General features: G+C 36.8%; 1 protein-coding gene and 1 long non-coding RNA gene across 2 annotated transcripts in view; both read right to left on the bottom strand.

Moving 5' to 3' along the window:
* LOC141373484 (uncharacterized) overlaps positions 1-23,505 on the bottom strand; it is a 909,297-nt gene that overhangs the window by 816,536 nt on the left and 69,256 nt on the right. The window lies entirely within an intron of this gene.
* On the bottom strand, positions 13,712-14,055 carry LOC112820713 (protein CEBPZOS-like). Its single transcript, XM_025867667.2, has one exon. It carries the CDS (start codon positions 14,052-14,054, stop codon positions 13,812-13,814), a length of 243 nt encoding a protein of 80 aa, XP_025723452.1. The 5' UTR covers position 14,055; the 3' UTR covers positions 13,712-13,811.

Raw genomic sequence — 23,505 nt, 5'->3', positions numbered from 1 at the left:
ATCAAAAACTAATGATGTAATATATGGTGATTAACATAACAATAAAAAAATTAAAAAAAGAAAAGAAAATTTTAAAAGGAAAGAACATTAATACCTGAGTGATATTATTATACTAAACTTTGGAATTGGAAAATGCCTTCTTCTTATATAATGAAAATGTGCAATAACATGTGCCTTTATGTTTATTGTTAGCATATAGAATGATGGAATGTAGATGTCTGTGCCCCCAAATCACCTGCGTGCTGTAACTTAAGTCTTGCTAGAAATAATGTTTTATGATTTATGAAACACTTTTAAATGTCAAAAACAGACAAAAAAGACAACACACATATTTGAGAGTTAATGAAGCTCAGTGTTAGCTAGTCATTTACATTAAAACTAAGCATAGAGGGAGAGGAAGAATCTATGCAAATACTTTTTTTAGATGGTATCTGTGCTAACAGGTGAATATCCAGACTAAATAAACTTTATCTGGCACTCTTTGCTTTCAGAATCCATGAAATAGAGTAAGGGAGAGAAGTGCCAACATCCCAAGGATCCTCCAGAAAATGAGTTGCTAACATGGGCTGACTTTCTTCTAACTTTTTACTTACAAAACCAGCATTTCTACATGTTTCACTCTAATTTCAAGACTTTGGCATTTTTACCCAAGTAAGAGGCAGATGAATGATGAATTCCATTCACATTCACTTGGTGTTAGATATGGCAAGTGAGCAGAATAACATACAGTCTTAATTAAAATGTAGGAACTCATGGGTCCATACAGGAATGAAGACACAATCAACACAGTATCTATTTGTCCAAATGATGTGCTCAGAAATAGAGTCATCTCTCTCTCTTTCTCTCTCTCTCTCTCAAAATTGAAATACTTAGGTAGGGAATGTCTTCAGTCATCTCCAAAGCTATATTTACTAAGTTCAGTGAAGTTTCCCACAAGTCACCAGGAAATGGTTCCCATGGGGCAGTTGGATGCTGTTAAAAGGATAGGATCTCCTTCAGATTTTGAGCTTTAGACAGTTTATCAGTCCCCCTTTTGCTTTCTCCTAGCCCTCAAGAACTCTAGGACTTGGCTGATATTTCCTGTTCTCTTGTTGGGGTTCTTCTTCCTCCCCAAAAGAGGAACAAAACAATAGTTTCCTAGATATCATTTTTGTTTCAAAACAAAGCATGCAAGCTACTTTACATTCTTCTGAGATGTTTACTGCTAGTAAAAGCAAAGAACCAGGGGGGTTAAGAAGAAACATAAGACACACATGCGGGTGCACGCGCTCACACACACACACACACACACACACACACACTATCCTTTTCATTTCTGTGGCTCTCTACACTGTGTAGACTCTATAGACAGGATCTCATTGGAAAGGGGCAGCATTACTGTCTTTACACTCTTATTCCTACTTTAGACATGAGGACATGGAGGTCCAGAGAGCTTGAGAGGATTTACTCTGTAGCGAGTAATGGTGAGACTGGACCTGCTATCAAGGCTATGAGAGTCTTTTCTGCATGGCTCCTTCTAAAAAAGCATGAGGAATATTTAAAAGTACCAGTAAGAGTTTCTCTAGAATTCGCTAAACTGTTAGTGGAATAAAGCTGGTTTTTATATAACTGCTATCATTTTGAAGCATTTACCATTTGCTATGTAATATATGTGTATATGCATGGACATTTGATCCTAACAACAAACTTACAGGGGAGGAATTTTCTTCCTAATTTCATAGACTGGAATCTTTCTTTATTCTAACTGCACATTTCTGAATCATGTACTTAGTTCTCTCTTTCCCTCATGCTCCATCGCACGCTTTCTCACCACAGACCACTCCATAGGATGGTCAGACATGATCATATTCCTGCTCTTCTAGGCACGGATTTCCCCTACATCACTAAAGGGAGGAGGGGAGTGCACGCTGAGGGATGGGAGGTAGCTTCTCTTCTCATTCCTCACTGTCTACCCCCATCTGTCTCTTCTAGACCCATCCTCTAAGTGCCATCTGATATTCTTACGCAGTAGTCACTTTGTCTTTCCGTAGCTTGGCTCAAGGCTGCCATGCAAAGTTTCGCTGGTTGTACACAGCAACTCCAGGGGGCGCCATTTACTTTTGTAGTTCTAGCCAAAGACTATTTTCTGGAAGAAGGCAGTAAAGGGTCTGGAGGAATAGGTGGCTTTTTCCCCTTCATAAATATGCACCATTTGAGCTGTGTGGTGACCCTGGTTTGGCTGCGCAGTCTCAGGCAAGGGCCACAGTTCAGTCATCTGGCTGTGCTCCCTGAATATCCAGCCTTTTTCAATAATCTGAATGGCACATAATTCTTGTTCCAGGTAGACGATTTGCGATCTAATTATTACAGGTTATAGGTATATATTACTGTCTACACATAACTAGATGCAACATTTTAGTCAAGTCTAAACAAACGCCCTGTTGTCAGCAGAATGGATTGCTTTACATTTGTCTGAACAATTGCTGTATTTCGTTTGCCTTTAAAAAAAAAGTTTGTAATGTGATAAATAAAATGTGCAAAGCATGTTTATTAACTCCTTCTTAAAGAAATTTACTTCTTTTCTTGACTACAGGTCGCTGGTAATATGTTTTTCTAATCTTTTCCCTGCTTTTTTGGATAATTGACTATTTAAAATCTTTATATTCTTTGGGGACATGAGCTGCTACATTCCTTTATATGAATATTCTGAAGTAGAGTGACCACACCTTTTTGTTGGACATACAGTGTTTTCATTTTCATTTTGCTGTTATAAATATTATGAGCATCTTTTTGTATGTCTAAAGGATTTCTTTTTCCTTTAAGATAAATTCTGAGAAATGGAATCATTTGCTAAAACAGAAATATGTTTAATGATCTTAAAACACAGAACCAGATTGATTTACAAGGAACTCTGTTATTTTATTCTCCTGATAGAAACATTTGAAAAAGCCTGCCTCATTGCTATCTGCCATCACTAACTCTGAAGCAATTTGATAGCAAATGGAGTACCCATTTTTTATATGCTTTTCTTATTTTCTAGAAATGTTCAACATTCTCTCACATGTTTATTAGCCATATTATATTTATATTTCTTTTTAAAACATTTGTTCATGTTCATAGTCCATTTATATCTTATTGTGTTAATGCTTTCCTTAATTATTTTCAGGGGCACCTTAATTATTAATGGCATTATTTATTTATTTATCATATATTTAAAACATATTTCTGAGTTGAGATTTTTAATCTTTTTTTTTCCAGCTAAGAGAGTCCCCCACCCTGAAGTCACCACAGAGGTCAGTGAAATGTTTAATATTATCTGGTTTTAGAATGGCATATATTTATTGTTTAAAATAACACCTTAAATTATCTGGAATTTATGTGTCTACATGACATGTATCTCTGTGGTGTGGTTTCACTTGATTATCCAGATAGTCAAATTTGCCATTTACTTTTACTAAGTATCCAACTTTTCCCCATTTGTTTGTGGCTTTCCTCAATTCCTGGGGAATCAACTCACTTGATGCCCATCTGCTGACTCTGCTCAGACCACTCTAGCTCATCCCCAAAGGAGCCCACTTTTCTTCCCTTTGATTTGACTTAGTCATCTTAATAATCATCTGATTTTTTTAAAGAAATTTTGAATATACTGTGTACCTGAGGTCAACATATTAGTACCCTATTGGATGTTTAATATTTAAAAAAATTTCATTGCATAACTGCACATCTTATCTCTGTTTTCTTATAAAAAAATAAAACAATAGAAAAACACCTAGTAAGCCTGCTGAATCAGTAATAATATACAGGTAGATTAGGAAAATATGATAGGGAAATGGCCATCTGCATCTCCATCAGAAGGAAATATAAAGGGAAAACTTTTTGGTAATTGAAGAAATTTGGAGTTATGTTGTTATGTTACCTGAAAGCACTGAGTTCTCTAAGTTGTCTGACAGTCCCGTAGGAGGTAAACTCCATAACCATAAATATGAACCAGGGTAGGTTTTGAGGCTTTGTGGAGGATGGATGAGCATTAGGAGAATAGGAGTCTTTAGGAGAATTGACCAAGGAGAATGAAGGCTGCAGTTGGGGTGGCTGTAAATCAGGTAAGAATATATGTGAGTATATATCAAATACTGTTTTATTCCATCTGTTGGCTCAAAAGTGAATCTTAGCTGTTGTTTTGGCATTTAGCTATCTACGTTTTAGCTATTTTGATAAATCTATATATTTATTCCCCACATATCTCTTTTTCACATTTTATTTAAAGAGTCTGGAATTCTGTTCTTTAACGGAATCAGGACTGTTTTCCCTGACCAAGTAGTGGTCACTGCCACAGATTTAGGGACTCTCAGATAAAGAGACCTCTTTAGTCAATACACAAGTGCTTAAATTATGGGAGGTGGTATTGTGTGGATATAAGGAATTCAGACTCTAGAATCAGAAAATAAACGTTCTATGTATTCTTCTACCACCTGCTTACCAGACAATTAAACTCTCTATGCTTCAGGCGCATTCTTCATAAAATAGGAGAAGTAATCATTGTAACTATTGTATTTGAAGTTTGGGAGGGGGCAGGTAGGGAAGAATTCAGTGATATCCCTTGTACAGTTCTTTTTCTGGTACTGAGCATGTGCAAACACTTACCATACATTAGCTGTGTAATAGGAATGCTCTGCCCTCTGGGGAATGTTAAGTGTTGTCTTATTGAGATGTGGAAGCGAAGGAAGGTTCTACAACCTCACTGGGACAGCATTGTATCACAGCAAGAAGAAAAGTTTGCATATAAGTTCTTTGAGAGCTAAGATTGTTCGGAGCTCTGGATGTCCCTTATCTTTAGTAGATGAATAATTAAAATTTGTTAAACTGGGAATCAAATCCACTATGTTTTGACCTTAGTAAATAATCACCTCTAAGGTCTTCATTGGATCTATTATGCAACAATGAGGGCTGAGGGTTGTCAGGACTGTTTAAACCAGTTCTTGTGGATCTCATTTTCTTTATGGGTATTACAGAGGGAAGGAGAAGATACCCTTTCTCTAAGCTCCATGCCAGTTCTATCACGCTGAAATTCTCAGACTCTATCCCTAGTCTACTATGACAAAATCTTGCTCTCTGAGAATACAAAAGGCAGCACCAAAGCTGGGTTGGGTGCAAGAAAGAATAAATCTGGAGGTGCAGAGCTGTACTGTCTTGCCCTAGGGCCTTGAAGCCTAATGCACATCCTGTTTTGCCTCTTTTCCCTTCCAGTTAAATGGAGTTCTGAAGGATTCCAAATGCAAGGTAAACAAAGCATTTATCCCAGTCAATTTTAACAACCTTCCCTTTGTACATTAGCATATAGCTTAACTTGCGTACAACCGTGGGAAGCTCATAAAATCTCAGCCTGTGCTGACCATAAAAGAAAGGTATTTTCGTATGTTGTTGGGTTTGCATACTTGCTTGAGGCAGTAAAGGAACTGCAGGAGCCTTTCAAACTAATTAACAGCCCCCTGTTGGGGACATGGCACTTTGCAGTGATTTATCCTAGGTGGGAGTGCAGACCTGTGCTGCAGGAACTTCCGAAGTTGTGTGCAGATCTGAGGGGATTTGTGAAGTGGTGTTATTTACCACAAACCTCCCACTACCCACTTTTTTGGTGGAGAGTGAAATAGAAATATTTAATACATCCCCATCCTAACAGGAGAGGTGACAACAGGTAATTCTTTACTACCATGCCCCTGCCACAGTGATAGCCTCCCAGAACTCAAGATAAGTCTGTCCTCCCCCTACAAATGTTACTGTGTGTTTTAGAAAGTCAGGTAAAAGTGCTGTTCCTTCACAGCCTGTGGTACTTCTGACGTGTTTTAAAACATGTGACTCTAGAACATGGTGTAGTTACTGCTGCCATAGTGCTTTGGGGTATCAACAATTTCCCTTTCTCTCAGTAGCAGAATGATCTGATGCCATGAGATACTAGATTTTTTAAAATTTTATTTTATTTTATTATGTTAGTCACCATACAGTACATCATTAGTTTTTGATGTAGTGTTCCATGAGACTAGTTTTTTAAAGCACCTTCCCTCAGGTTATTTTGTAGCTGCAGAAACAGACTTATTTTCAGTGGCTAATTTCCCCCCAGAAGTCCCTGAAATGGACTCGTTAAGGACTGGGGGGTGGGGGTGGGAGTGGAGTGGGTGGGGAGGGCAACATGGTTCTTTCCATTCTTACTGACTCCCTCCCCAGTCCTCCTTTCTCACCCAAGGGAGTTCATTATTGACCACAGGTAGGTTTGAGGTCAAGCAAGAAAAAATGAAAACTGAAAATATATTTAGTATAGGAGAAAAACACACACAGGCATTCCAGGGAAGAAGATCCAGAACGACTGGAGGAATCTTGGGTCCACCTACGTCATGTGCTAGCTGAGTCACCATCAGGAGTTACTGCAGCTTTCCAATCCTCAATTTCTTCATCAATAAAATGAGAATTAAATGGGACAGTCTTCTTTAGAGTCTTAGCGTGTCAGCATCCCGTGGAAAGGTTGAAAATGGATTTAAATATAAAAGAAGCTTTGACTGTAGAATTTCTGGCATCAGAGCATTTCACCACATTTGAACCACTATTCTTACCCTGACAGGCCTACCTAGTGTGTCTGAATGAGAAAACAAGTAGGCTTTCACTTTGTCCCCCATTTCCAATGCCTTGTCACCTGTTTCACTTCTTCCTACCTAGGCTCTCAGGGACTCTCCACCCTTGGCTCCCAGTCTACATCTGCCCTCTGAAAAGCCACAGGAACTCACCCAGACTTTTTGACGCATTCCTAAATGTTTCCATGATTATTTTAGTCTTGAGTCTTGAATAATAAACCTTCATAGCCAAGATAGTGACAGGATCCCATGTGAATTGTGCTGTGGCCATTCGAACATACAGATACCTCAACGAGAGGTACCATCTGAACTGTAAGAGGATAGAGTCAGATGTATTACTATCTATAGAAGAGCATTTAAATATATATTTTTATTTTTTTCTTAGTATTTCCATTCTTTGTTAAGTCTGAAGGGTATGAAGTAGAAGGAAGAGAGAGAACGTGCATAGAACACAAGCACAGATTGACATAATATGGACACCTTCTGCTAAACAAGCAAAACCAACTTATAATTCAGTTACATTTGGATATGGCAGTTTTTTTACTGAAACAAAACCATTGAGGAATATGATAACATTTAGTCAAACTCATGAATGAATGAGGCATTGGAAAAGGAAAAAAATTAACAATAGAAAATACCACCTCTTATTTATATAGCACTCTGCATATTTTAAAGATTTTTTATGGCCAATAAAAGACTGAATCCCACATTACTTGTGAAAAGAAAACAGGGAGGGGATTTTTATCCCAATTTATGGATAAAGAAACCATTTCAGGGTCCAAGGTTATGCAATAAATAAGAAGTTCCTCTCTGTGGCAATTAGGCTTATGGAAAAAGTGGTCAACAGAGTCTAGAAGGTTGGTGTTTTTGTTTGTTTGTTTGTTTGTTTTCCAGACTGGTCGATCCTAAATTCAATCCAGAAAAATAAGATAGGGTAAAGCGAGTGAGTGCAAGAAGAGAAAAAGAACATTTCTTTTTTTGAACTGAATTAAATGCAACTACAGTTATCGGAATCTGAATATGCAAAATCTGAAATTAGCCAGTACTAGAAACTCACAGTACCAATTTGGATTTCTAAGACTCACAAAATAGTGAAACCTGTTTTTGTACTTTTAGATTAATATACTAACTTTGTTTTCATAAGTTTAAAATAGTTGAATAAATACATGTCTATTGACATGGAATGATATGGTGATGTTCATTATATATTTTTAGGGAAAAATATGAAATGAAATGTGATTCTGTTCCTGTTTAAAATATATATATTTACTTATATTTGGCATTCAACAATAGAAAAAAAGCCTGAAATAGCAACATGAACATTTTTTTCAGCTTTACTGACGTATAATTGACAAAATTGTAAGATATTTAAAGTGTACACTGTGCTGGTTTGATATATGTAAACATATAGATGTAAACATTGTGAAAAGAGCACAAACATTTAATATTTCACTTAGCATAATATTTTCCAGTTTCATATATATAGTTGCAAATGACAAAATGTCATTCTTTTTCAAGGCTGAATTAATATTTCATTATACATATACACATCACATTTTTTGTTCTGTTCATTAAAAATGTTAACCTCAAATATTTCACAGTCCAAAGAGAAGACTGCCTTTGCCTGATCATTTTATTCTGGAGGTGATAATATGATTTAGGGGCTGAAGTCACAACAACTTTCAGATCATGGAGAATCATACTACAAGAAAACATTGTGTTCTTCATTGGTTATTGGAATTCCTTTTGTAGAGATTCATCTATACAGACTTCCTTTTCCTTCCTTTCCTTTTCCTTCCCATCTAAATGGGATGGGAAGGAAAAGATGGGGGCTCCGCAGGCCCCCATCTAAAATACCTACAATTTCCTTCCTTTTCCTTACTAGTTTTGTGCTTCAGGCAAGTTTTTCAACATTTCTGTGCTTTAAGTTACTGAATTATAGTAACTATCTCCTAGGGCTCGGTGAAGAGTACATGAGATAATGCAGAGTACCTGAGTGAGCATGAATAAATGCTCAATCAATTTCATTATCAATTGGCAGGTCTGATGACTTGATTGCAAGCCCAAGACAATGGTAGTCCTTAGGAGAACAGAGAAAGATGTTGGATTAATAATTAATAAGATGAACTGATGGAAAGTAAAAGAGGCTTTAAACAATGTTGGTATTTAATATCTCACTTATTACACAATCCAATGCTAGCATTTCTAGAGTTGGTGCTTAGTGCTGACACCAAAGACTCAGGAGCTCTGTTATCCTCAAATATTATTTGTTCTGTGTATGACGTATGCTGCGGCTCTATATAGAAAGCAGATGATGGAAACCAAATCATCTGTAAGGAAAAATTTTCCTAGGAACAATACCCCACCCTTCTTCACCCCCAAAGATTTTACTTTATGCCTCACTGCCCAGAAATGGGTTGTGCAGCCACCCATAACTGTGGAAGAATCCAGAAAGCAAAAATATGGTAAAAGAGAACTAGAATGCATTATTCATTCTCTTGAGCTGGACACGTTGCTGTCTGAACAGAGTAGAGGTGTCTTGAGCATGGATAGAGGAGGATGAGTGGGACACTCTGGATATGCAGTGATTGTCATTGAAAGACTTAATTGGACATAAAATCTCAGTACCACTATGGCAGACATCCCAGGAGCTTGATATTCAGTGGTGGACATGGCCTGTGAATGTCACATCATTAACACTGTGGCATATTTTGCCTTGCCTTTTTGGAAAAGGTGTTACAAATGTTATTCTTTACAATATAGCTCAACTTGTGTAACTGGTTATAAATTCTGGGCAGGGTATACTTCTAGGTGGTATGGAGAAGTACCTACAATTAAATAAATGCTTTTAATAATAGTGCCTCAAATATGATCAGCATATCTCAGAGGATTTTACAAAGAACTTTGGGGTTTTGGTGGGGACTCTTTTTCTTTTTTTTTTGCTTACTTAGGTTTTACAGTGAAGACTAAACTTTTTTAATTGATTTTATTACTTGTTTCACCAAAATCTCATTTTGCAATGCTTTGCACATTACCACATAGCTTCAGAGCCTGAAATTATCCCTAATTTAGATTTATGGGAAGAGTTTGCATATTTTACAAACATGGATTTTCTTCTAGTTCTAACAAAGTGCATTTATTTTGTGTACAAACAGTATATCTGTTTTGGAATGCTTTTATTTAAATTCTAATGATTTATGGGCACTGTGGTTTGGCTGCCCATGTAGCATTTTATCTGGCCCTTCCTAGAACCTTAACTCTTTAATTGGGCAAGGCCATACTGCCGAAGCTCATTGATCACTCTCTTTTGGCTTTGACATTATCTCTATGGGGGCAAAGGGGGGAACAAGGTTCTATTTAGTTTTTGTTTGCTTTTATTATTTCCTTCAACTCTCTGGCTGGTTATTGCATTCCTGTATCATTTTGAAATTTATAGTCTATTTAATAGCATTTTTATTTTTTATGATTATGTCAGTCTTACCCATAAGAGGATCTTAGGGAATATGTTTTCAGTTTCTTTCAATAGCAACCACATCTAGAAACTACCTAACTGAATTATGAGTTTTATTTTTTTACCGGAGGGAGCTATGAAACAGAAATGATTTTAGATGTAGATTATAATAATAATTTAGAGGCATCTTTATGATATGTGAGTTTCATATGACTCTCAAGCCTAGTGCTCCTTTGATTATTACTGTTCTAATAGAGCACTGCAAAACTTCTAATAGAGCACTGTTCTAATAGAGCACTGCAAAACTTCTAAACGTATCCAGTAGCAATCTCCACTTCAGGGGTAGGTGCAAGGAAGCAGGGTATGCTTAATACTGAGTCGTTCATGAAAATGTCAAGAACAGTCTGTTCAAACTGTCCCAAAAGGCCGCACAAATTGGTATTTCTTCTTCAGAGATTAGGTGTTTACAAGGATGAAAACATTAAACCATCATTAGTTGGGGGGGGAAGATAATTTATTAGAAGGGTACAGGGATGTTTCAGGGGAGCACAAAGTCCTGTTATGGAAGACCAGATCAAGAAACTAGTAAGTTATCTGGGAACAAGGTGTCCTCCTGTCTGACCCTCCTCTACAGAAATGTGAGAGTGGGTCATCCTCATAAATGGATACAGACATATAATGGTAGATTAAGAAGTCATAATGAGTCATAATTAGAAGTAACATTATAGAATGTATACCATGTCCCAGGCCCCCTTCCAAGTGCCCTACCTATATTGGCTCATTGGATCATCACAATGACCCTCTGAAAGATTAAATTGATCAGGGAGAAGTTCAGTAACTAGCTTAAGGTGGCATAAGTTGGTAAATAATAAAAAGTGGAGACCTGATTTGACCCCAGCTACCTAGCTTCAGATATAAATTCTGTTTCTTCTGTTTTCTTCTCTCTCTGCTGACCTTTCTTTTCTATTTTTTTCTGCTTCAGCCTGTGCCAGATTGCCCCAGTCCCAATTCTGCACATTTTCTGGTTCAGATGTCTGACAGAGATTGACTAGATTCTCTGGGTTCTAATTCTGAATTTCTGAGAAACACAGTCTGTTTGGTCAGTCGGGTGAACAGCTCAATTGACTCTGGAGAGGGCAATGGGTCATATGATTCGGACCTAGATGCCTCATTTCACTGTGAGTGATGAGGACAGATCTTATAGAGGGGATATGGCTGAGTAGTCCCTTGCAAAAGCTGTGTCTTATAATTTATAACTAGTAATATAAACATCCACATCTGGGGAGGTCATTCACATGGTCTCCAGTACTTCTTTATATATCTTCAATTATTAATTTTAAATCAATTTAATCTATATTTCCTCTATATTACTCTAGAAAATCATTTTATTTCTGCCTTTTTTGCATCCATTGCTCTCCAGATTAGAGTAAGTTTAGAAACCAAATAAACACAATGAAGATCTAGCAGTCTAAAGTTACCCTTAAAGATAATAGCTAAAATCAATTACATTATTTAATCCTCACAACAAATCTATGAGGCAGAATCAGTACTATTCCCATTTTAACGATGAAGAAACTGAAGCAAAAAGGTTCAAATGAATAATCCAGCTCACACAGAAAGTGACAGAACCCAGGTCCAAACCTAGTCTGAGTTTAAACAATTATACTACATTAACACATGTGCTTGTTTTTACTTATTTCAGCCAGTATTTGCAGGGTGGGGGGCAGGCCCCCATCTAAAAATACCATAGCAATCTCAGACATAAAAGTGGTTCGTAGAACAAGATCTTCTCATGTGTTTCTGCATCTGCTCACTCTCAGAGGAAGTACCTGCCATGAATCTTTACAACTTCTTGCACATCTGGCAGCACTTGTCTCATCCCAGAGAAGCTTTGGGAGCTGGAAGCAGTTTACCTTTGTGGCTGAAATGGGAGATGGGGATCTGAATTCAGGCCACCAAGATTGGAATGCTAAGTACATTTCTTAAGCGCTGTGTAAATTTCAGCAAAGAACCAAACTGCTCTAAAATTCATTTTTAAAATCTGGGTGTTGATGCCTACCTCCCAATTTCTGTGAGGATTAAATGAGGCATGATACACATTTAGTTAATTTGGCTGCTAATTTTAGGGCATACTCATTGCTTAGTCTCAACTGCCTCCTGTCTCTTCCTTTTCTCCACCTACCAGTGTTTAACACCATGGTCCTCACTGGCCCTCGCACATTTTAACATTAGAACTTCTACTTTGTGTGGCTCCTCAGTCTGCTGTCCTGTATATCTTCTGCTGTCAAATTGTAGCTTCTGTAATAAGTGAATGAAACTCAAGAACTCGTAAATCTCCCTGATTTCTCTGCATAGGAAGACTCAAGAGGCAATACTGTGATATTTTAACTGGTCTTTGGATTTGCAAAAAGCCAAAGAAATCATCCACTGGAAATAGCTTCCAAGGAGAATCCAGCAGAATAGAGAAATGTTAGGTCATCTCTGGCTTTTTTGAGAGCACTATGAAATATATTCAGCCATCACTGATTTTTCGTGGGTGGAATATTTAGGAAATATGATACTTTATGTTCTAAAATTGTATTTTATGATCAGCAGAATCTGTGAAGTCTTAAATCTGCATTAATAATAATACAGATCTAATTTCTATTGCTCTTAGTTTTTGTAGAATACTCTTATATAAATTTTTCCATCAGCCCTTACAAAAATGAAGTATTTGTTATTATCCCTATTTTATAGATAGGAGAATTGGTTTCCAGAAAGATTAATGGCTTCTCACTTCATTGTTCAAACCAAGGGCTCCCATGCCTTGCAGCATATGGCTTGACAGCATAGAGTTTGGAATCAAAGGGACTGGTTTTCATCTGAGCTTGCAGGGTAGCAAAAATAAAGATAGTAACACCTCCTTCATAAATGGGAAATGTGTTTGGCTGCAAGTACCAGAAAGCCAATTTACAGAGATGCAACCGAGTTGGGGATTACAGATATCACACAAAAAGAGATGTGGGCCCAGGACTGGTTTCCTCCTTTGACAGTGTTGTTGACAACCAATCTGCAGTTCCCTTGGCTTTTCCCTATCCTTGTCACCTCTTCCAGAGCTGCAGACATGCTGCCTGTGTCTCGGGTAGAAATAAGAAGGATGAAATTTTCAGTCTCTTTCTTTCCTTTCATAGACAAAGCAAAGGCTTTGCTTCCTAGAGCCTCCCCATGGACTTTGCTGTTCTGCCACAGTGTGCACTGTTACATCACCACCACCTGCTGCAAGGGACTCTGGGAAAAAGAGTGTTGACCTTGGGGCTGGCAATGTTGCTGCCCACAACTAGAATGGGGTCACTGTTAGTAAAAAATGGGGGGGTGGATCTTACCAGGACCAGCAAGTGTGTCTATCTCACATAGCTTTTAGACATATTTTATTTAGTGTATATTATTTTGTTATAGAATAGGTATGTAATAAATAGTATTATATGTAGTAGCATCTATAAGATTAATAATGAAAAATATGACAGCACTGTTTTTTTTTCTTTCTTCTCCTAGTCTTTTATTTGTTAAACAGTAGCCTTTAATAATAAATGTCAGAGGAAAGCAACAAACAAAAGCAGGGGATTTGCATAGTGGATGGGAAATGACTGTGAGCCATGGCAGACCAGAAGTTCCTATTTTTTGTTCTGTGGGGCCAGAAGTCTGCAAAGTGGTGTGCTCATCTTTCTTCTCCCCCACAAAGGTCTCAAACAGCTTAGATGGGAGGCTGAACACGATGACTGGTCCTAATTTTTGCTATTCAACCATTTTTCTTGATCTTGCTCTCTGACTCCATACATTCCAGACTGTTCAATGGTTTTGTAATAAATTTCCAAGATGAAGGGAAATTTCTTGCTCATTGTTTGCCAGAAATCTTGGCTTGTGTTCATCTTATTAAATAAAAAATATGCTCCAAAGACGCCCAAGAGTTCAACTACTAAAACTCCTTTAAAGATCTTCTTTGCCACTGCTTCCATAGTGCAGGCCATCCTGAGGTGCTTACACGCAGCTGTTTTTTTCATAGACAAAAAACACCTTTGAAAGAAAAAAATGGTAGTTGCTAATAATTATCAAAGTCGAATGTTACCTTATATTTTTTATTGTGTTGAATTCTTAATATCTTTCATCTTGTTTTAGCCTCATAATATTCCTCTAAATAATAGTGGATAGTATAATTATTATAATTTACATGGGGTGCCCGAGTGGCTCAGTCGTTAAACGTCTGCCTTCGGCCCAGGTCATGATCCCAGGGTCCTGGGATCAAGCCCCGCGTCGGGCTCCCTGCTCAGCGGGAAGCCTGCTTCTCCCTCTCCCACTCCCCCTGCTTGTGTTCCTTCTCTCACTATGTCTCTGTCAAATAAATAAAATCTTTAAAAAATTATTAAAATTTACAGACAGGAAAACTGATCTCCACAGAAGTGAAGGGAATTGCTTAAATTAATGGCAGGGCATGTGTTTTCACTTCAAATCTTGCAGTCGGATCTGAATATCATGTACTAGTACTCAAAAGACACTCTTTCCTCCAGACTGATAGAGGCAGTTATAAATGATAAGTAATGGTCATTTTGTTGTTGATTCGTTACTGAAAAATTAAAGATAGATAATATTCTCTAGTAATATGATCCCTTGCAATTTAAAAAGTATTTTACTATTTGACATTCAAAAAACACAAAGTAGACGTTTGATTTGTATTTTTGCTCTCTATAGGCAAGTAAGTTTGTGACTCCTAATTAACTTATAGAAAAGCCATTTCCTGGTACCAGTCACTGGAGCAGATGATATAGCATTTTCCATTTTCATTTCTGAGATTTCCCTCGGTTCTTTATACATTCACGATATGAAAGGAAACTGGTTGTTCTCAACTGGTTGCCTTTAGTCTTTTGGGCAGTGATTGGCGTACACTAACTGCACTCAGTAATGACAGGCTAGAGATTTGACCTTATTAGCCTAGTCTGGGACAGAACAGAGATGTTGAATGAGACAGCTAAAAATACAGCGAAGGATGTAGATTTTTGTATGAAACAGGCCGATTCCGCACAGGCTCATCTGCCACCAGAGCTCAGATTTAAGCCGACTGAGAACCACTCCTTGACAGAGAACTCCGTACTCACCCACCATTAATAGTAGAGGAGGCCTTCTTCAAGGAGTTGACTTATCACTTCTTTTCCCCCATATAAATATAATTAACTATGAAAGGTGGTGATGGCAGCAGAACATCTGTCTTTAGCTTTCAGATTTTTCACAGTCTGTTGATTAGGTTATGTTTTGTATTATTCCAATGTCCACAGCTGTCAAGTGAAATGGGAGCAGGCCTGCCTGAATCAGGGAGCGGAGGTCTGCAGCGGCTCTTCACGTTCCACGTGGTAATAGCCAGTGACAACTTCTACTCCGAACAAATTGTTTTCCGTTGGTTGATGGGTCTCAGCTGTTCTAACCTGGGAAGTGATGAGTTTTGCTTTCATTTGGGCAGTAAGATCTGTTCAAATAGAGTTGCTGGCTTCTTTGGGTGTTACTGTTTGTTTGATTTTGTGTTTTTTTGAGCTATGTGTGTATGCACATGTAGTGGTGCTTTGGTCCATTTTGACAGCAAGTTCCAAACTTACCAAAGCATAATCCTATGGAGGCTTCCAAGGTCTGTGCTGTTCCTGATACATGGGAGGGAGTGATCAACCAAAGGCAGAGGAGCATTTCAGACAGTCTCACTCCCACCAGGCTTTCTGAGATTGATTTCCCATCTTGACTCAAGAGCATTTGTTCTTGGGCTGATATGTTTTCCTTGTAAGTGAGGTTCGCTCACACCAATATCCTTGGTAATGCCGAACAGTGGAGTGGTAATTAAAATAATAAGATGGAGAAACACAGAGGGTCTTCCTTCAGGGTTATCAGATCTACTGAATTTATATGCTCTAAGTGTGAGCACATAGCATGGGAGTTGAGTATGTTTAAAATGGAAAAGTCGAGAAGATTTTTCCTCAGTGCCTTCAGGTTCCCTTCCCTTTCTACATATCAGAACATGGCCTTAGAAAAGGATCTAAATATACTTTGTCCCAAAGGTATAAATAATGCATGAATCCTTGGTTAGTGCACTTTAATAAGAAACAATGAAAAGTATCTACTGCTATTCAATACAAATTTCTGTGATGCTGGAAATGTTCCATAGGAAATCGCGTAGTATGCCAGAGGGACTCAACTTTTATTTTTATTTCGTTTCAATTAACATAACTTTAAAGAGCCACATGTGGCTAGTGCCTGCCATATTGGAATGTGGAAATAGACCATTAATGTTGAGCTTTAAAGCCTTCAGCTATTTCAAATGAAGTGTGTTTTTTTAAAGAGGGTTTAATTATCCTGGCATTACTGAAATGGTACCATTGCCACCTAAAATAGTAACACTGACCATTTCTAGTATCTAGCACAGCAGTATTAAATCATAGGCAACAGTAAGAATGAATGTATGAGGGGCGCCCGGGTGGCTCAGTCATTAAGCATCTGCCTTCGGCTCAGGTCATGATCCCAGGGTCCTGGGATCGAGCCCCGCATCGGATTTCCTGCTCTGCAGGAAGCCTGCTTCTCCCTCTCCTACTGGCCCTGCTTGTGTTCTCTCTCTTGCTCTGTCTCTGTCAAATAAATAAAGAAAATCTTTAAAAAAAAAAAAAGAATGAATGTACGATTATAGTACCTTAGATCTCCAGTGTCCCCTTCCTTTATTAACTTGATGATTACATTTAAAATAAAATGTCTGCATGCAACTGGCACAGAATAAATACTCCATTAAAGACAGCTATATTCCTTTTTACTATCATCATAATTATATGACATTCCTATACACTCTAATTGTACATGTGGTTTCAATCAGAATGGTCCTTGAATCATGGTTGAATCCCATAAGTGATTCTGCACTTAATGTCACTAATGATAAAAGTGTCACAAAATTATTGTTCTAAAGATATAAGGGTCCCAAAGAGAGTACTAAAAACATTGCATCCCAATCAGAAGAGCTTTTGCCGTACGTGATTCTATTCTCCACTCAAAATCAGCAATACTACTTATGAATACAGTTACCAATATCACAGAACTTTAAACTTTTAAAAAATCTTGTACCTCATTGTCTAAGTAACTACTGCATGGTGAATTTGGTGGGGACAAGGAGGGGGAAGTTGACTGTAAACTATATTGATTGTTAATTAAGGGTGAACTGAATCTACCATCATTTCCACTGAGTACAGCTGTAATTTTCTGCCATTCATTCTCCCCAAAATGTATTTCCTAGTGTTTCCACCCATAGGACTTGCCAACCACTGCTCCAGGCACTGAGATTGGTGGAAACTTATCCACTGGTTATATTAACATGGGAAAAAATTCTACCACAAGGCACTTAGCTGTCAGCCATATGATCTGAAGTAAATTCAATGGAATTGATTTATTTTAATTCTCAGTATTTCTAATTGGCCCCAAGCTGATTGCCAGTTAATGTTTATAACATTAAATTCAGGTTAACCATTTGATTGTCAGTCTTTGCATTAGCAATGAACTCTGTAATTTCGGGGCTCCTCAAATTGATTGTAACTTCTTGGCGACCATATTAAGATTTATTTTCTATTTCTCTGTGATGTATAGAATGGTTCTGATGACACAAAACATACTCAGTGGGCCTCTAGTAGATTAGCAAAGTGGCTGAATGCCTGGGAGAAGGGGTCAAGGTGATGAATTTTTTTGGTCCTATAGCAAAGACTTGCAGGTATTGTCTGCTGTGTACTAAGATGGAAGTCAGAAATTGCAATAGAGATCATCAAGTTTGTGAGGCCTGGAAACTGGTCACTGGGCAGGAGTATTGCTGGGCAGAAGGCCAATGTTGGAGGTTGAGCCTTGAGAAATGTCAAACAAACCAGTAGGGCGAGGAAAACATGGCAGGCCCAAGAATCTCTTTAGGATAAAAAATAGAGATGAGGCAGAGTGAAAAGATGAGTTTGAGTCCTCCTCTGCTAGAGAGCTGAGCTTTGCTTCTGTAAACCCAGGCACTGCATCTGAGACTGGATAAGTAGGATGCTGGATTCAGTTTATTTTGTACATTTTTTTCCTTTGATAAAAATATAAATCTCTATTCACTCATTTCCTTCATTTACATTCACATTGATCTGTTAAGACAAGCAGTTGAGATGGGGATAATTTTCCAGTTGAGCATGTGTCAGCATGATGCTAAAAAATGTAGTTGGTGCATTGTACTCAGCGCCCCCAAAAAGTTGGATATATTTCCTTTTAAGTAAACAAGCCATAAGAGAGGAGATGTTAATAAATAATAAGGAAGGAAGGGATAATAACCCTTGAAAAAAATTAAAGCACGAGCTAGATCAGCAGCATTTCATTGAGCAGAATGATGGTCCTTCTTCCTTTTTCTGTTATAGGTTATAGGGAAGGAAAATCACATTGACTTGGTTCTGAAATTCTTGTTAGGGAAACCTGTTCATCTGAGGCCATACCTTTGCCTGTAGTGAGTTTTTACAAACAAATGAATTATAATCAGAAATTAAAGGAAGGCAGAGGTGGGATGGTTATTAAATAAATTGTAATCAGAAGTTAAATGAGTACAGGCCAGAGATCAAGGTTTGAATAATGGGACCTTGAGGAGCCAGAAGCTGCCACATAATACAATCACAACTTCATGCTTTGAGGGGGTCAGTTGAGTCGATGGAGAAATCAGGCAACAAGGGCGTAAAAAATTCTGCATAAAACATTCTATAATGAACATTCTCTGCTACAGGTCTTCGTTGTGTTTGTTCAATAAGCAGAATCTAATGCATGCTCTCAGAGAAAGCATAAAAGTTTCAAAGAAAGATCATTACAGTCACAAAACAACTCTCTTTAAAATACATATACATATGTACATGTGTGTGTTTCTTTCAAAACAGTATCTTATTTTTGTACTGTTTTATGATATGCTTTTCTCACTTACCAGTATATTCCTTATATAAATATTGAAATCTAAATTCATATTCATGGTTTTATATGGTTCCTACCAAGAAAAAATGTTGTTTAGTTTGTAACTGCCAGTTAATTTTTTTGACCTCATGATATCTGATAGATCACCATTGGAGCTAAAGACATAAGTGACCCAAGATTATCTCAAAGAAGCAAACTTTCACAAAGGTTTAATGGGCATCAATATACAGCTTTTCTCTATTCTAGTTCCAATTCTGCTCACACCTCTTACCGTGACACTCAAAGGCTATAATGAACAAGTATAAACATTAACAATGTTAGGTTTGAGGAGGGAAGGGTCTATGGTTTATTGGGTCTGGAGCCTCAACTTTTTCTGTGCTATTACATATTTGTAGGGTTTATTTCAGATTTCATGGGTTTTTATTTAAACATTTTATTGAGATAATTATAGATTTACATTCAGGTACAAAACACACACACACACACACACACACACACGCAGTGATTCTTTGTACACTTTTCCCAGTTTCCCCCAAGGGAACCATTTTGCAAAACTTTAGTATAATATCACAACCAGGATATTGACCTAAATACAATTCACTGATCATACATAAATTTACCATTTTACTTTTACTGGTGTGTCTTGTAAGAATACACAATTATATTTTTTACTAATGTATATTTAGCATTTTTACTCTTTGGTCACATTTTCTAAATTTGAATATTTAATGCATTTTACCATTTTTTGATGTTAGATAGGATTTATGGTTTTTTTGTTTTGAGTATAGTTGAAATGTAATGTTACATTAGTTTCAGGTTTAGTTCTATTTTCCAGGTGTTTAGACTTTTTTTAAAATGCCCTTTTCCCTTGGATTTGAACAGTTTACTTGACTGTATACTATAAGTGTAATATATTCTTTCCCCTGATTTTTCCAACAGGTGGCCCTGATGCCTCTGCCTTTTCTTGGCCTTGTCCCACATCCTTTAGTTACTATAGCTTTAAAATATATTTTACTCTGTGGGAAAGACAATCTATTCCCATTACTCTATTTAAAATGAAAACTTATTTGCAATCCTTAACATTTATTCTTCCATATAAATCATATAATTTAGCATTTGTTTTCATTTCTTAAGGAAATCATGCCAGTATAAAATTAATTTGTATTATGTTTGTAAATTAATACTTAGAATTTTTTTTTCTTCTTACAAATTTTACCACGTAAATTCTTGCCATTTAGCTTCATGCTGTAGCTTTACTTTTTGTTCATCTTTTTCATGGACCTTAGCAAAATTACTCAGTTTGCTCTATATGGGTTCTGCACATTTTGCAAGAGCTTCAGAGAAGTTTCCCTAGCTCTTAGATTGAATCATTAAAAATGGGTCTTCCCCACATGCTTCAGTACATTTCTCTTCTTCTGACTTAGTGACATGGTGGCCACAACTGTTACAGTGTTACCAGTAAGTGAAAGGAAGAGTGAGTAACATGACTGTTTCTTTCTGATGGAAACTCGGGGTCTTATTTGGATGAGACTCAAAGGTGTTGCTCAATGATTCCTGAATAGGTTAAATGATCTAAGAAGAGTACACAGCTTTCATTATAGGTTATATATCTCCCTCATTGTGTTCTCTCTGCAATCCCATGTTCTCCAACTCCATCTATGCCCTCATAATACAGAACAGACACAGTAAGTGTGCTATTCCACTCTTAAATGGCAGCTCAGAGAAGTAGGCCAATGACTTAGGGGGGAAAGAGTCAAAGATAATTTAAGTAGACCATATCAAAGCAAACAGAGGATTTGGAAGAGGTTGCTTGGAATAAAAGCAACATTTCCCCACTACTTTTGCCACTCAAGTGTGACCATAGGACTAAGTTTTGACCAGTAGGATGTAAGCAAGAAGAGTGTGTGTGAATTGCAGGAAATATAGTCAGAGGAACATGGTTTGCTCATTTGTCTGCATTTCTCCTTATGGTTCTTAGAATACTGACGTAGTGGCTTCCTCCAGATTTTTTTTTTTTTAGTATGAAAGGAAAATAAGCTATTATCTTGTTAACTCACTGTTATTTTGGGTTTTGCTGATAATTGCAGCTGAATTTGATTTTAACAAATATAGGATGTGTCTTTTGCAGAAGAATTCATACATTAACAGCTACTGCCACAACATATCCTCAACAAATTACTGAACTTCATGAATGGAGAAAGAAATTTTCAGTCATCCAAGCAGAAAAACAACTCTCAAAGTGAAAAAAAAATCAGGTTCATTTTCTAATTTTTTGCAACAGTGTTGAATTTTTCCAAAAATGGCCTAAGTCTACAAGTTCAGCATACAAGAGTTTATGACCAAACTATCATGACAAGCTGAGTTATGTCTTGTATCCAAATGTTAGAAGAAGACATTCTCAAACAGGGATGAACTTGGGGAACTATTGTACCTGTGAGAGAATCTTGGGGATAATTTATTTAAAAAAGACATAAAAGTAAGAAAATAAAAAACAAGAACACCTGACCATGAAATCTATCCATAATCATGAATGGGAACACCATGCTAAAAAGGGCTGATGCTGAATACTGGTGCTATTTAAATATTACACTACAAAGAAATTACATTGGAAGAAATGACGTTTTTCAATCATATGCATAATAAATGAGTAACAAAACTCCCACAGTGAGAAAGGGAAAAGTGGGAGAAATCATAAGCTCTACTTTTTGTTCCAGACTTATATATCAAGTCTTCTTGATATATTATCTTGGGCATCTTAAAGTCAATATATATAAAACCAGATTTGTTGTCTTTCTCCCCAAATGTGGCCCCTTTTCACTATTCCCTATCAGAGAATAATCATATCATTCATTCACAAACTTGTCTGAAAAACTCCACTGGTCACTTTTCATAAGCGGCCAAGTGTTCTTGGTGCTCAGCCTCAGGTACACATGCATGCTCTTCCCTCTATTTATATCTTTCTATCTCTCACCTTACCCCTGTTCTCACTTCATCCCTGTAGACCTACAGTAAAGGTTTCTTTCACTTCTACTTCCCGGGACATGATCATAGGGCCACGACTCTTACAGATACCTTCCTTGAGTGGATAAATTCAATTCAGGTATTAAAGCTATGTCCTCAATATAATTTTACCAAAATAGGCACTGTATTGTGCCTCTTCTGTACTCTTGAGTAAGTCCTCAGTGTAGTTCAGAAGCAAGAGAGAGAGGCTTATAATTAATCTCTGCCCCCTCAAATCATATCATTATCTATTGTTTCTGCCTGTGTGGGTGAAGGGCATTTTACCAACCCACTGTAATTTAAGACTTTGATAACCTTTCTAAATCATTTGTTTTAAATATATCTCTTATATGGAGTATATAGGGTTTTGATTTGTGGTCCAACTGCTATTGTTTCTTTCAATTGGTATTGTAGCCAATTTATGAATGTACATATATGACAGATATGTTTAGGTTTAGATTTTTTGTGATATGTTCCTAAGTTTTATAATCTTTACATGGTGATTTTCTTTGCTATGCTTTGTGTATGTGTTCTGATAATTTTGAAGGTTTATACATTTTCTTCTAGTGGATTTCTAAAGGTAACTATAACTTTGTGTAATACTTTATATAATTAGCACTTTTAAAAAAGTAATATCTATTTAACAATAATAGCATTATAATTTTACGTTCTCTTCATTTTTCTTTTTCTGACCTCCTATATTTCACTGAACTTCAGTCACAAAAAATTAAAGAATTAGTATCTGTATTCTATTTCCCACCATTTGTTTGGTTATAGCATTCTTACACTCTCAGTGTATATAACTAAATCGAAAAACAAATTTTATGACTAAATTTAACCATAATCCCAACGTTACATTACTTCTACCTCGGTAGCACAATTAAATGAATTCAATGCCACTTGTCTGTAGGCTTAGTTTTAATATTCAGTATGTTAATAATTAAAAAAATACAAATCATTGGGAAAATCATCTTTAAGTTAGCATTGGGATACTTGGGCAGCTCCCTAAAAGTATTAAAGTAGCAATTTCAATAGCCACCATAACATAACTAAAATATTTTAAAATTCCCCTCTATTCCTGTGTTTGGTTTGTGAATTGCTCGGTGTCTGTAGAGGAGATATGTTCATTACTAACATGCAGAATTCCAATAGAGAACATAAAATAAACAAAATGGTGGTTAAAATAATGGCTAAGAGTTGTGGGATCAATGGCCTGTTTGAAGCCTAACTTTACCACCTACTATTTGAGAAAAGTACTAATATTTCCTTTAAAATGGAGATTAGAAATAAGACCACAAGTTAAATGAGGATTATAAAAAAATAAAGCATGTAGAAAAATGTCATCACATAGTATGTACTCAACAAAGGCTGGCCATTATGGTATTATCCATCTTCTTAATGTTTGCTGGTCTGCTAGATGAGAAATGGTAGCTAGTTTTTTGAATTTGCAGCTTCCAGATCAATAATAAATTAAACATCTTTTTTAAAAACATGTTTATTAGC

This window comes from Callorhinus ursinus, unplaced genomic scaffold (genome assembly GCF_003265705.2).
Source record: "Callorhinus ursinus isolate GAN/ISIS: 27379988/994484 unplaced genomic scaffold, GSC_fseal_2.0 scaffold10, whole genome shotgun sequence".
Taxonomy (NCBI): Eukaryota; Metazoa; Chordata; class Mammalia; order Carnivora; family Otariidae; genus Callorhinus; species Callorhinus ursinus.
The sequence above is the reverse complement of the archived record's forward strand: the minus strand, read 5'-3'. Positions and strand labels throughout refer to the sequence as shown.

Excerpts from the sequence above, each read along its gene's own strand:
- LOC112820713 (XM_025867667.2), bottom strand. The coding sequence starts at position 14,054 with ATGGCCTGCACTATGGAAGCAGTGGCAAAGAAGATCTTTAAAGGAGTT.